Source organism: Punica granatum, chromosome 8, assembly GCF_007655135.1.
Source record: "Punica granatum isolate Tunisia-2019 chromosome 8, ASM765513v2, whole genome shotgun sequence".
In the NCBI taxonomy this organism is placed as follows: Eukaryota; Viridiplantae; Streptophyta; class Magnoliopsida; order Myrtales; family Lythraceae; genus Punica; species Punica granatum.
In genome coordinates this window covers 2,085,025-2,100,434 of record NC_045134.1, presented here as the reverse complement: position 1 = coordinate 2,100,434, position 15,410 = coordinate 2,085,025, and the positions used below count along the sequence as shown (strand labels likewise).

Sequence of the window (15,410 nt, the reverse complement as noted above, 5' to 3'; positions counted from 1 at the left end):
AAAATAAAATCTGCAATTAAACAGAGCCTGAATGTATTCTAAAAAATATTAAAAAATTACATAACTTAAATGAATTCTCAAACTTGCGTAATCCGCAGACTTGTACCTAATTTATTACACGAATCAATTTTATCGTTGTTGAGACATCACATGTGGATTGGTGGATTGTCCGTTTGTCTATTGTTATAAACAATAACATCCATATTATCTTGTACAACATGATGTGCGCACAATATGCATGGGATTAGCCGCTTGCATGGTTTGTAGAGGAATCCTACCTTCTCGGATCCATTCGACACGTGCGAATGATCGGTTGATTTGTTACAATTCATTGATTGAATCCATGGATATAAATAGAATTGGGCTTAATTTGGGGCAAGAGAAATGATTGGGCTTAGAGCAGACGGTAATATTATTAAGTTCCATGGAGCCCATGGGCTGAGGCCCATTGTAACATTCTGATCTGTCCACGGGACCCATGGGACACATACCACCCCCTCTCTGATTAAAAACACCACTATTTTCCTTTCTTGAATTTCTTACTTTTTTTTTCCCTCCAATTACAGGGAAAGTCCATGGGTTAAGTGCAATGAAACATAAATCTTAATGGTTAATAAAGGAGTATGAGTAGTTCTATTGAGTAACGAATCTTGAATCTCTTAGTGACCAGACGAGAGTGTGCGCTATTACGCGACACTCTCTTTTTGATAATTTCTTACATTTTATTATTTTAAATCATCCAATGACATGGTGTGCCATTGTTTGCCACCTAATCCATTTGCCTGCCATGTCCGCAAATTGGAGAACGTGTCTCTTGATTTTGGTTGTCGAAGGGAACTGCCAGAGAAGCAGAGAGAGAGTGAGAAAGAGGTCGGTGAGTAGCGGCTAATATATAGAATTTACTATTTTACTCTTAATATAATGGTTATTAAATAATGAAACTAAAATGATACAGGTGAAAATGGAAGAAGAAAGTTATATCAAAATAAAAGTTTTGGTTTTACGTGATACTATAGATTATATTTTTATTTATTTAGTTAATTTCAATTCAACATTGAATTGAACAGAGAGCAAAGAAAATTATGAGCCAATTGTATGGAATAGGACATGAAAACAAAATCATAAAAAAAAAATCAATTATAATATATAAAAATTTGCGGGCATACAGGAGAAAGTGTCACGTAAGTGAAATTACAGAATGGTCGGATTTGCAACTTTGGTCCAGCCCAATTTTAATGGGCATTCCAGTTCCAAAAAGTTCCAGGCAGCGCTAGAACCCTAAGCTAGTTGGTCTTCTTCTTCCACAGCCCATTCCGTGAAAGTTTGCCATATATAGTAAAGACCCCCCCCCCGGGCGTCCTACTGAGCAAAAATCGAACTGAAACTTAACATAACGTAGGGCATGTTGGCATTTAGCTATTCGGTGATGGTGAGACGGGTGAAAATGGAAAAAAGAAAGTTAGATCAAAATAAAATTTTTAGTTTTACGTGATACTTTTATTTATTTAGTTAATTTCAATCCAACATTGAACAGAGAGTAAAGAAAATTATGAGCCAATCGTATGAACTACAACATGAAAACAAAATCATAAAAAAAATCAATTATAATATATAAAAATCGGAGAGAAAGCGCCACGTAAGTGAAATTACAGAATGGTCGGATTTGCAACTTCGGTCTAGCCCAATCAAATGAGTCTTCCAGTTCCAGAGAGTTCCTGGCAGCGCCAGAACCCTAACCTAGTTGGTCTTCTTCTCCGACGGCCCATTCGGTGAAAGTTTGCCATATAATGGTAAAAGCATGAGAGGTGGAACCCCCTGACAAAAAAAAAAACAACTGAAAACATCGAACTGAACTTAACATAGCATAGGGCAATTTATCAAAAAAAAAAACATAGCATAGGGCTTGTTGACTTTTGACCCATTCGGTGATGGTGCGGTGGTGCTGAGATAGCAGCGCGGGTCAAATTGTAAAATCTTTCGTGGCGGTTCTAGAGGGTCACGCGGAAAGGCCGTGTCTTCGGTGAGTTGGATATCATTAAATTAATCCTAATTAATTATGTTTTAAGATGTGCAGAGGGTTGGTGATAAAAATTATAATTTATAAACATTGGGAAGAAGGTGCCACGTAAGTGAAATTACTGAATGGCCGGATTTGCAACTTGGGTCCAGTCCAATCAGATGGGTCTTCCACGGCCTATTCCGTGAAAGTTTGCCACATATGGTAAAAGCATCGGAGGTGGACCCCCCTGGATATCGAATTCGTCGCCATATAGGGCATGCTGACTCACCGAGTTGTTGAATGGTGAGATTCGCTATCAACGTTCCCACAAAGAAATAAAATACAGGTTTTTGCAGAAAAGAGCTTATTAGCATTGTTATCAGAACCGGACCGAACCGGCCGGTTCGATCGGTTCGATTGGAAATCGGCATCCTCACTGGTCCGGTTCTCAATAAAACCAGATATACAGGATTAAACCGTTAAACCCAAGAAATCTGTCGATTTTTAAGCAAAATCCCTTTGAACCAGCCGGTTTAATGGATTTTGTGGCTTTGCTTTTTGTGTTTGAAAATGTTCAAAATTAAGATGTTTGAGGCAAGAGTCAAACTCTTGACCTCCCACTACCCACCATTAATGCACCACTCACTAATCACACAAGCCATGCTTCTTGTTTGGTCTACGTACTCGACTTTAAAAGCTTTATAGTCATTGAATAATTATGTTAAATATCAATTTTCTTAATGATATAAATAAAATTTTAATTTTAATTTTAATTAAACTTGCGGTCCGACCCATCGAACTCCCGGTTGAACCCGTAAACCCATGAACTCATGCTCTTTCCGGTTCAACGTCAAGTCCGATTATGATAATACTGCTTATTAGAGAAACATTTTACGATATAATTAATTATAATAAGGAAAATGGCAGATATTTTGACGGGGAGATGGTTGGTGATAACTCCTATATATGTATGTAAAGAGAGGGCACTGCATTTTAGATGCTGTACGTAATAAAACATGGTGAATGCGTTGGATAGATTCTGAGGCCTCCTTACCATGCCTTTGTGTAACTTAATTTCTTTTCATTGTAGCGGACGTTTAGCCCCTTTGCACCGGGAAAAAAAAAGAATGCGTTGGATAGATAGAATATGATAAAAATCTCATAAACGTGGACCTTAATTATGAATTATCATTACAATAGTGCTTTCTTTACTACTTGTTAATTACAAGAGAAACCTTTATGTGTATACGTATTAAAAGTATATATACACGTTAATCTTTATGAATCCTCAAATATATGCACTCCAGGACCTGTCATTGTCATATATAGAGTTAATAACAAAAAAAAAAAATACACACATTTCACATTTTAATAATTTTAGCATGGACTTTTTTCCTTAATAAAAAACATATACAGGCTTTCAATTTGAAAATAATTCTAGTACGGAGTCAACTTTTTCATTAATTTGGACAGAAATTGCTGAAGTATAGGTCGAGTGGCGTCCTTTGTGGTTGCCAGCAACTCCAATTAAGGGGAATGGTGACAGTTGAGGAGGCTCCCACTGCCCCTCCTCTCCGATTTTGTTTTTTGCCTTTTTTTTTCTTTTTAAATTTCTTTTGTTAATTTCTGAAATAATTTTATTATAAAGAAAATATGGTGGGTCCCACTCGACCTACTCGTCAGCAATTTCTGTCCAAATTAACGGAAAAGTTGACACCGTGTTAGAATTGTTATCAAATGAAAAGTTTATACATTTTTAGATTAATAAAAAAAATTCGTACTATAATTATTATAATGTGAAAAGTTTATACATTTTTAGATTAATAAAAAAAATTCGTACTATAATTATTATAATGTGAAAAGTTTATACTGTTACTGGTCCGAAGGATGATGCGTCCTTGGGGAGGAGGAGTGCGGCTATAATTAGTAGCAGTCGCCCCGTGAATACGATCAATTTATGGGTGGGAGGGAGGGGGGGGGGGTGGGTGCGATCGAAAATTGGAAGAGCATTGTATGATAACCAGGAGACATATTATAATGTGGAAGCAATGTGGTTAAAATCGCGATTCTACCTAGAATCGATCGAGGGTTGTGGAATCGTGAATCGTAGAATTGAATCGTGAATCGTAGAATCGAATCGTGAATCGTAAGATTTTACCTGTAATTAAAAAAATAACATATATAGATATATACCAAATCCCATATCAGAAATAGTAGTAGTAAATATCAAATGATAAATCTTGCTGTTTCTTACTTCATTCGTCAAAATCTGATGGTACTTAGTCTTCACAAGAGAGCGCTCCTATTATAATAACCTCCAGTGAAAATTGATATAGTACCGTGGTCACGGATCCTATAAGCGAAGCTACTTTTCCTCCCTAACTTCTTCTTGGTCTGTTCCTTCTTGAAATCATCTTTCTCTACACTTAAAAAAGTCGAAAAAAATTCCAACCTAAGTCATCTTAAACCAGACGGCAATCAGGAATCGGCTAGAATCCAATTCGAAGCAGTTCTAGAAACTTTCCAGGTCCCTATCACTTACAGCCAAAAAACAGGTTTCAAACTTTTCATAAAATGAGAGAATCAATGAGCAATACTGTCGCACAATGAGAGAGATGAGGAGGGAGAGAGGGGGGCATACAACTCTGGGTTGAAACCAGATTCGTAGAATCTGTTTATGATTCAAATCGCGATTCAACCGTGATTCTACCTGGCATGAAATCGGAATCGCTAGTCACCCCTTGAATTGTAAAATTATAAGATTTTACTATTCGAATCACGATTCTAATCACTATGCGTGGAAGGCTTTAATTCATGGGAGAAAGGACAAAAGACTTTCCTCCGACACGCATCGTCCTGAGGCGGAAGAGGAGTACAGATGGAACTGGATGGGAAGACACACTGAAGGGAGCCTTCGATATTGCCCTGGTGGCTGCTGGGTTAGGATTAACCCAGAATTTGGTAGACCTGATCTGATGATCAATACTGATCGGATTGGTTGGTCTCGGCTGATTGGAGACAGTAAATTCCTTTGTTTGTGCTTTCTGCTCCAAAATGATCATTGATTGATCTAATGAGGAGCATTATCTTATGTTTGTAACTTAAGTGCTGGTTGGTTCATAAAAAGTATTTTAAACGAAAATAAATTTCCTATTTAAGTAAAATGTAAACTTTCATTAATGTCCCTATGGGTCGTACCGAAAATTTTTAGCCTATCCATTATAGTATTGAATCTTTTAAGCAAAATGTGATTTTTCATTAAAGAAATTTAAACATGAACCATTTCAACTTGATAAGAAATACCAATCAAGAGGACGACAGTATTTAAAAAAAAAACCGAATAGTGTGATGTGTTGGACATGGCATCACAACACGCGATGTCTACTCGGTGCCGAGTTGACCTAGACTTCATGATGACCTACTCCTACTCTCTAGCATCAGCTTATTATCAAAATGCATATGGACAGTGTATATACGTATATGTGTTGTTAAAACTGTTGAAGAAGAGGGTCGGAGAGTAGATCGGAAAGTGTGGTCAAAGGCGTGAAGATTACTTTTCTTAAGATGATTATTGCCCCCCAATACGAAGAGTTTGTCACGATAACCTTAATTGCAATATCACCTCTAGGATATAACATGACCACTGAGATCTTCGTGCAACAAGAGCAGAGATCTCTCATTGAGACTTCTCCTAAGGGCACTGGGGAGAAGAAGAACATAGACAATGAGGGGAGAAAATGTGTTTGATGTGTTGTTATTATGTATGTTCATCCCTCATAAGTTTATTTATAATAAGAGTAGTCATGTTCTTTCGAATGATGATGTCCTTACAGCCAATGTTTGCAACTTTTAAATGGTAATCGCCGTCGTGTTGCATTGGTGTTGCAGCGCCGACTAAACTGAAACATGGTAACCACCGCTGTGCCGCAACATCGATTTCGGTGCTGCGACATCGACTGATCTGAAAATCAATAGCAACTTTGGTGCTACAGCACTTGAATTATAACGCTGCGGCACCAAGTCATTTGCTAGCTGCACAATAAATTTTGACTGATTATTATTCCTTCGTACGAACTCTGATTCGTATCCCGTTTGAAGTATTAGACTCCTGACTCGAAGCAATTCTCATTGAGAATTAATTTCACATATTTCTTCGAGTCATTCCATACATGTTTTCTCTCACAAGTCACAATCTATCTTTATAAAGTTATAACAAAAACTACAAGAAGACAACGGCACTGCAACATTTTGTAGGTTTTTACCCGTCTTGTAAGTTATCTTATTTATCATTTTTTTTATATTTTATTCAGCACTTTCATTAATTAAGGTAAATAAAAGCAATAGGGGTTTTTTCATATTAAATTTTTTAGGTGATATAATTGAATAAATTGATATTACAAATACTGTAAGAGCGCTTGTATCTATTGAGCTGTAGATTAAATAAGTATTAGGCGGGATGGTTGCCAATATGAGAGATTGAGAATTTTCCAATGAAATCTCGGTTGATTTTGTGTGCAATTATTCTTTATCTTTTTCAAGACTTTTGGGAATGACCACTGCCTTCCAATACTTTGGCTTCCCTTGAAGTCATAAGAAAATATCGGTTAAAAATTACTCATTCATTTTGAATGAGTAACAACTAATCAAAATACTTATAAATAGAAATTTATGAGCTCATTGTGGTGATAATTTTTCACTTACAAATATCATGATTTGGTGTTACACAGCCAAGTGATTATGTGATACTCACCGAATATTTGTTTCAATATTATATGCAAGTTGAACCAAAGGAAAAGGGAAGTTACTAAAGGTAGGATCTGCGATTTAGTTAATGACTCCGACGTCGAAACAGTTTCCCTTAACATATAATTAAGTTTTATTTTTGGTCACATCGATTAGGGGTTCAATTTATTCCTAATACTTAATATTTAGGGTCAAAAGACGTCGTCATGGACTTGACTCATGGAGACGTGAAGAAGGGAAAGCGGCGGAGACTTTACCACACCAGCATGACGCAGACTTCTTGCGTTACTATACTTGCATATAACATTATAATGATAATTATACCGTGACCGCATAGTAAGGGGGGCCACCCATGCCATTATCACCTGGGAATCATTGTATACATACAGGAAGACCAAAACAGATCAGACACAGAGGGTAGACAATTGCAGAGAAATTGGAGCGGAGACTGGTGCCGTTAATGTCGCCGAGATCTGATCCATTTGTCTTCTTTATGAGATTTAAACAAGCAAACAAACAAACCAACCCTACAACATGAATTGACCGGGTCACAGCATATATCATATCCTTAAACAAAAGATATGGTATATATTATATGCATGACAAACCTCCTTATGATTGAGAGACACATCACGCGATCACATCTAACTCTGCGTATTGAAAAAATTATATTACATATATAATATGAATATGAACGTGCATATATATTTACTAATAATATATATAAATATATATATCCAATATAGACCGTTTAATATTAGAAAACCACGAGGAGTTCCAATTAACTCAAATTCGAACGAGGTAAATTTTGCTATATATAAACTTGATGTTGTGCCTGTGCTACTTACGGGATCATAACACTTTTGAAATTTGTTTAAACTACATATTAAAATTACTATCGCGAAGAGGCAAAAAATTATTTAAAAAAGTTATAATTAGATTTAAACAATTATATTGTGTAGAAGTACCATTGTTATCAGAACCGGACCTATGACCGGTCCGGTTCTATTAAAAACCGAAAATGCAAAAAAAATTGGTAAATTCAAAAAATCGGTCGGTTTTTTGATAAACCCATCGAACCCATTCGAACCGGCCAGTTGGATGGGTTCTGAATTTTTAAAGAAAACCCAACCCGAATCTCTTGACCCGAATCGAAATCGGCCTAATTGGACCTGGAAGGAAACCCTAGCTCAGTTTGCTCTTCACCTTTGACTTCCAGTTCCAGCTCGGTGACTCAATCTCCATCTTCGAGCTCCTCTTCATCTGATTCCTCTTCATCTTCGAGCTCAATCACTGACTCCTCTTCATCGGATTCATCTTCAGTGACTTCAATCGGCTCTTCTCCTTCGAGCTTGAGCACAGTTAATTCCTCTTCTCCTTCGACAGGCAGAGTCTAGACGAGTTTCCTCAATCTCACTCGTTGTTCTTCAATCAACCGGTAACCATCCTCCCCTCTATCCTCGATTTTCGACAAGTCTGCTGAATCTGCTTATTCTTTTGCTGCTAAGAAGAAGTAGGTAAGTTTACTGTCATGCTTTGCAAAGAAATTAGCGGGGAATTGTAGTTACTTATACAAAATTAGAGTTGCTGTTAATAGGACAAGCAGTTGGTTATCATTTGGCTAGATCATATGTAGATGCTAAGCGGAATGTTCTGTGAAGTGATAGGAATTCCGATACGTTCATGCATAATGTTGGTTGTTAACGACTGCTTGTCGAGTTAGAACTTGAACTTGGTAAAAGAAATTGCTTTAGAGAATCTGAAGTCTCGATTTTTGTTTGTGGGGATAGTTTGTCATGGAAACGTGCATACTCTATCATTCGCTACTGCTATAGGAATGTGGCATGGATGCATGATCTTCAATTTAGGTGATTCTTGTAGAATGATCATCCGCTCAAAGTGGAAGCCATTACCGGGGTTGTTTCAAAACTTTGGCTTGCTTGTCTAATGAATTTGTCGTTTATTTCAGGAGAAGGTGACGAATCCCTTGTTTGAAAAAAGGCCAATGCAATTTGGAATTGGAGGGGCTCTGCCTCCAAAGAGGAACTTGACCCGATTTGTCAAATTCCCCAAGACTGTTCAAATCCAGAGGAAGAGTTGGATTCTGAAGCAGAGGTTGAAGGTCCCACCTACTCTTAACCAGTTCACAAAGACACTGGATAAGAACCTTGGTAAGCACGGCAATAAGCTATTGTGACATGTCGTGCTTGAATTTTAGATGAGGTAGTTATCATGTGAACTTGCTGTTCTATGCACTTTAGTGAAATTATACTAGCTGTCGAATGTTGTTACTTGTTCATTCTCCATATATGGATTATTTCTCTGCTGGCTCCATGAAGCTAACTACCCTTTCTGTGCTACCGATGTTGAAACCAGTTTGGGACTTCAAATTTTTTTTTGGTTAGCTGTGACTTCAATGTCAAATGACTATCAGTTCTTTTCGATGAGTCATTTACAATCAGATGCAAATAATTTTTTTCTTGTATTTTTTTGACACATCATATTAATTATTATCTAATGTATATTACTATTTTTTTGTATTTTATATTATTTTAAAAAAATAATATTTATTTATTTATTTTATAATTAAACGTGAGGTCCGACCCATCGAACCCCCGGTTGAACCCATAAACCCATGAACCCATGCCTCGACCGGTTCAATGTCCGGTTCGGTTTTGATAACACTGAGAAGTACTCTATTCTAGAGTTTGTGGCATTATTTCATGCAGGATTGCATATTTCGAATGTGTTTGGTTTTATAGTTGAGTTTTAATTTTAATTGGTTTGTAATGATCGTGTTGTTAAATTATGAGAAAAATGGTAAAAAAGTAATGAATAGTTGAAAAAAAATAATGATTGTATTGTTGAATTATAGAAAAAATAATGAATAGTTAAAAGAATTTATTATTAAAAATTGAATTGAATGGTTAAAAAAGTTGAAGAAAAATGAAACGTAATAATTGTATTGTTCACTTTTGTTGTGTAGTGAGTAGAGTTAAAGTTAAAATTTTAAATTCAGATTGTGAAATCAAACAAAATATTCATGTGCGGATTTGAGCACCCAAAAATTCGGATTTCAGCGCCCAGTGAGCGCCAGAAACGTCCCTGAGAGTCGACAGACGTCCTCGACACACCCAAAATCCGGATTTCAGATCCCCAATATGGATTTCAAACCCCAAAATTCGGATTTGACGCTGGTTGATGTGCCTAAATCACGTCCATGGATGTGCCCGTGCCTCGGTCATGTCTGTGGACATGTTCGACTCACGCCCATGGATGTGCCCAGGACATGCCCGTGGATGTGGCCAAGTCATGACCCTGGATGTGCCCGTCACGCTTGTGGATGTGCCCGAGTTATGCTCGGAGAAGTTTGCACCACATGACTCGGGGATGCCCAAAATCCAAATTTGAGAACCCCAGTCCGGATTTCAACCCCCAATGAACACCCATGTGTATCCCCCGGCAGTCGAGATAAGCCCGTGATGCGAAAAATCCGGATTTTACTCCCCTGAAATCCGAATTCACGCTTGTGGACATGCCCAAGTTATGCCCATGGACAAGCTAATGAACGCCCATTCCCGTGCCTGAGGCCCGCCCATGGACGTGCCCGCCAACACCCGTGCTTGTGCCTAGTCATGCCCGTCATCATGCAGTCTGGAGATTTCATATTTTCCTTGTTTTTGCCATTTTATTATACTTTTTTTTTGTTAGTGTGCATTATGGCATCCGAAAATTCGGTGGATCCCAATTAATTCTGTTTGAGCTAGATTGGCTCACTAAGAATTAAAAATCTTTTACAATAAATTTTCTTCATTCAAAAGATTCGAACTCAAAATCTTTTTCAAAAAGAATAAGAGCTAAACTACTTGAACCAACCTACGTTGACAGTCTACTTCTTTTCTTGTTGTACAATTTTATTTTACATTTGGAACTCATATGCAAGAAATTCCGCAGTACTTTCCTCCTTATCAAATGCCGTTGCCTACTTCACCATTTCTACCTACACATATATGCATATATTAACACACATATATATACATGCATATGTAAATTGCTAGGTCATGGGGTCATTTGGCCGTGTATACGCGTTGATCGAAAAAGTGTTTGGAAAATTGGGAGTAGTTATCTATCCCCATTGTCAAACGATCAGGGCTGTTATTTCCATACAATTTCTATCAACATTGCCTTCATTTTCCTCGTATTTTTTCGAAAATGCACCGTTTACATATATATATATATATTATAATTTTATAGTATTTTTTTATTCATAAAGGAGTCTTATGGGTCTACAAATTAATAAATAGAAGGGAGAAAATGTATGGGCGGGACATCCCCGTGGTAGGACTTCCTGGTCTTAGTTGGATGGAGACATATACCAAACCCCAATATTAAATGACCGTTGAAAAGTACTAATTTCACCGGCCGGTTCTATGCTACGTACATATTTTACCAACTAATGCAGAGAGAAATCCACGCGTAGAGAGAGTGCCTGCAATCCAATGCCCTGCAATGTAATGCAACGTAAATTTCCTCTGCTTTTCCACAATCCATTTGTGTTTGCCCATAAATTTCATACAACTGCATGCATATGCATCTGCGCTATATATATTAAAGAGGGTTCTCCTCTCCTCCTTGTGCAACCACAGTTTTTCTCTCCATAAATTCACAATCCTTATTCCTTCTTACGGAGGCCAATTAAGTTTCTTCCGGCCGAAGCTTGGTTCAACCAAACAAATTCCCTAAAGAGTTTGCCATCGTTTCTTTTCTCGATAAATTTCCATTTGGGAGGTATGGCTGCTGTTGTTACTGGCCCGGATGCAAAACCAGCCGCTAACCGCCGCTGCAGGTTTGAGTTGAAGAAATACAAGGCGGCATTCAAATGCGAGGTTTGCAGGGTCAAAAGTTACGATACTGGAAGATATCGGTGCGATCACTGCGGCAAGGATCGTCACATAGACTGCATTCGACTTGCTGATGAAATCGAACTTGGCCCTGGGCCCAACAACATATTCAGCACAAGCCCCGTTTTCACGCTTTTTGATAATCCACGGAGAGGTTGTCGTCTGAATCTGTATCAATAATTCACTGGTTTTGCTTGGTGCTTCGTTTTACCTTTCCTTTTGTGTTTCCTTTCCCAAACCTAACATTATAAGTTTGAAATGAAAAACAGGGAGGAATTCCGAAAATAAGAAATGGGCCAAGAACTGTCTGGTGTGCGGGATGCCGATCAGGCATTACAGCTATCACGCTCAGACCACGGAAAACAAGGACTTGAACATGCACCCATGCTGTGCTGAGCTCGCCACATTCAACACCAACAGCCGCGTGCCCCTTGAGCTCCAGACGGGGGAAAGACATAGCTGTGTGTGGTGTGGCAAGAAGCGGCCTGAGGAAGCATCCAAGTATGGCCCGACAGATTTCTACTGTTGGTCATACAGGTTGACAGAGGGCAAGAACCGCATCCATGTGCACTGCTACACAGAAATGGTGATTGAGGCCTTGGAGCAGTTGGACGACGATGACAATATACATATCGTCCTGAAACGGAGGAGGAGTTCTGATAGAAATGATTTGGAATCACCTTAATATTGCCCTGGACATTTCTGGAATAGGATTCACGCAAACCTTACTGGACATGAACATGAGTTTCATTTAGGGGCTTCCTTCATCGAATAGCAGGAGCTCTGACTAGCTAACACGACAAAATAAAATGTTCCTCACATCAAACTATCAACAGCACTAACAAATGGTAGCCAGAGATCACTCGATCTCATTGAGCAAATGAATTCCAGACCATCAGATCAAAAATATTTAATGCTATTCATGAGATTGAATGGAAGCTTTAAACTCTCAGTGAATGACGATTGATCCGTTTCTAGCCAAAAGTGAATGTGTAAATAGAAAAACTCACTTCGCTTATGTATTGCCTCCTGCAGATCTGCTACCGTACTGCAAATCAGAACAGATTACATGCACGATAATGTGAGCCATATGAAATTCCGGGCACCGATAACTTGAAACATATTGATATCAAGCAGGGCATTCATTCTAAAAATTCTAAAGATTATCTGGGCATTGCCCTCAAGTTGAAAGGCTTCCGCAGTTGTTGGGGTTCACTGCTCAAACTTGCTTCGTGACAGAAATATGAAGAAGGAAAATGAAAACTTTAGAAAGCTCCTCACAACGGACTGCACCCTAACTCCGAGGCTGAGCTTCGGGCCAGATCGAGATCTGAAAGACATCATCTTCCCGACCGAATCTCATTTTCATTCAGCTCAAATCCGAAAGAACCAGACAGGCAAACAAACAGACAACAACAGTGATAGAACCGAAAGTAGATCTGCAGGCAGCGAAGGAAGTGAGAGGGTACCGAGTCATTGAGGTTGAACCCTCCCTTGATGACTTCTCTCCCACCGCGGGACACCACTGTCACCTTCATGACGGGCAAGAATCAAAGACCCACCCAAATTCTATGTAAAAGCTTGTAGGACTCTGTGAACCCTTCCGATTTGGGGCGGATGTCTATGAGGGTCGCAGAAATCTAGGAACCCAGAGCAAGAAATGGGGCGTACATGAAATATGTTTTATTTCAGAGTTGAGTTAAAAGTTAAATTTTGATTTTAATTGATTTGTAGTGATTGTGGTGTTGAATTATGAGAAAAAATGTGAAAAATAATGAATAATTGAGAGAATTTATTATTAAAAATTGAATTAAATGATTAAAAAATTTTAAAAAATAAAAAAGTAATAATTGTATTATTGATTTTTGTTGTGTAATGAGTGGGTTAAAATTAAAGTTAAAATTTTAAAATTAAATTATGAAATCAAATGGGGGTTTACTCTTTATGGTCTCATTTGCAAGATAATGGAAAGATCAGGGATGGATTTCGAATAAAATCAACAGTCCTCCTCTCGTGCAATTTGGCAAAATAGAACCGCTCGGCCGCCCTCTGTGCGAAATTAATTACACGTTTGGGCTTAATTTCGGGCCAGAGAACTGTTTGGTCTTTGAGGCTTGGATCATTTGATTTGAGTTCCATGAGGCCCATGGGCAGAGGCCCATTCCAGCACCTGATTCTGACTGACCAGCAATAGTGTTCGCAAATAAAAATAAGATTGAGAGCATTTGTCACTGCAATATATACTCGTCATTTATATAGGTGTCATTTAATTATATCTATGCATATCACATTACACATGTAAATTTTCTCGTAAGTCAAGAGGACCTATGGAGAAAGTATTAGGTGCAACATTTACAAGGTAACAGCTTCGTGGGATTTGTTTTTGTGGCTCTTAAAACTCCAACCTCACGCGGTTTTGTAGAGTCAAAACAACGTCTTGGAGACGTAAAATCAATGGAAAGGGGAAGAAATACTTGAAAAATGTTTCCACATTTACGAAGAAGAATTTATCATATATAAGCAACAATTAAAGAACTAAAGATATTATTCAACCGAAAATGTTGGGGAATTGCGCCGAGGACTCATTTTTCCAACCTAATTTTTAGTAAAATATAAGATAAATTAAATATATACATAATACATGCATGAAGCAGTTCAGAGAAATTGCCGTTGCATACTTGCAGGTTCATTATTAATTTAGATGAACAGTCAACACAAAGCAAATTATACCTAGTATTGATTTTCTGAGATATAATTTGGTATGCGGTTATAAGAAGAAATGGTATCAGAGCCAAGACTAGGTGGGGATAGGATGTATATTCCGTTCAAGTTACTTAGATCCATGTAGATCTCGTAGGTCATATCATCTAGGACCGCCTTCATGGCTGGTAGAAACTCATGTAGCGTTCTCCCAATAGTGTATTCTTGCATATCCTATACAATGAACTGAAGCTGGTAAACATAGTAATTAGGCAGCCATAGCGCAGGACTCTGTAGAAGTCTAGATCCAACATCACAATGAACTGATGCTAGCATAAGAAGTAATGCAATAGGCTCTAATGTCCATCCAGTCGCTCTAATGGACCCTACACATTCACCGTTTGTAGTAACCCGGGGGGAAGTCCTAAGGTGTCCTCGTTTTGTAAGTCCCGACGGTTAGGGCAGTCTTCAGAGGAAAAATTGGAAAGAATCCCGGTAGTGTTACGAGCACCGTCAAAATAGATGGAGGTTATCGACTGGAGTAGAGTTATCCTTTGCATTATCGTTCGTCTAGGTACAGCAGTTGGGATAGGAGATAGATCTATAGAGAGTCATGCTGAGTTTGTCTGTCTACTATTATTGTTAAAACCATGTACAGCAGTTGGGCAAGGTATGTTTAAGGTATGCTGCAGGGAAACACTGTGTGAGGTGGGATTTCTGCCAATAAGGTACGTCTTAGATCCGATCTTGATCTTGAGAGAAGCTGGGTAGGAGTATCTGATACGGTATAGCATCTTTGAACTACCTTCTAGGCTAATGGTTCTATTAGATCTGTAGAGCTTTCGTCTAGGATAGGTATGGAATACCTTAAGGATAGGGAACTGATATGCAAAAGTATAGAAAGTCTTGATAAATGTCTGATAGACTGGAAGGTTTATTGCTTTTAAAAAATATGGGTCTTTTTAAAAATTTTCCTCCACATGCATGCTTAGGTTCTCATCACATAAACGATAATTATTCTATCAACAAAAAAGATTCTTTTCAGGATAGAATAAACCAAAAATTAG

At 38.0% G+C, this 15,410-nt stretch overlaps 1 protein-coding gene and 2 long non-coding RNA genes across 3 annotated transcripts; 2 read left to right on the top strand and 1 right to left on the bottom strand.

The window, feature by feature from the left end:
- Nucleotides 1-7,902: 7,902 nt before the first annotated feature.
- Nucleotides 7,903-9,193, top strand: LOC116187348. Its single transcript, XR_004152033.1, has 2 exons — nt 7,903-8,180; nt 8,712-9,193. It is a non-coding gene; the product is annotated as an uncharacterized LOC116187348 (long non-coding RNA).
- A 2,194-nt stretch (nt 9,194-11,387) lies between these two features.
- Nucleotides 11,388-12,558, top strand: LOC116189397. Its single transcript, XM_031519050.1, has 2 exons — nt 11,388-11,797; nt 11,913-12,558. Exons 1-2 carry the CDS (start codon nt 11,533-11,535, stop codon nt 12,326-12,328), a joined length of 681 nt encoding a protein of 226 aa, XP_031374910.1. The 5' UTR covers nt 11,388-11,532; the 3' UTR covers nt 12,329-12,558.
- On the bottom strand, nt 11,805-13,345 carry LOC116189398. The gene is made up of 2 exons (XR_004152395.1): nt 13,113-13,345; nt 11,805-12,691 (listed from the first exon to the last, which is right to left on the bottom strand). It is a non-coding gene; the product is annotated as an uncharacterized LOC116189398 (long non-coding RNA).
- Between the last annotated feature and the right edge of the window lie 2,065 nt (nt 13,346-15,410).

Coding starts and splice junctions, on each gene's coding strand:
- LOC116189397 (XM_031519050.1), top strand. CDS start 11,533: ATGGCTGCTGTTGTTACTGGCCCGGATGCAAAACCAGCCGCTAACCGC. Junction 11,798..11,912: donor TTTTGATAATCCACGGAGAG/GTTGTCGTCTGA, acceptor AATGAAAAACAG/GGAGGAATTCCGAAAATAAG.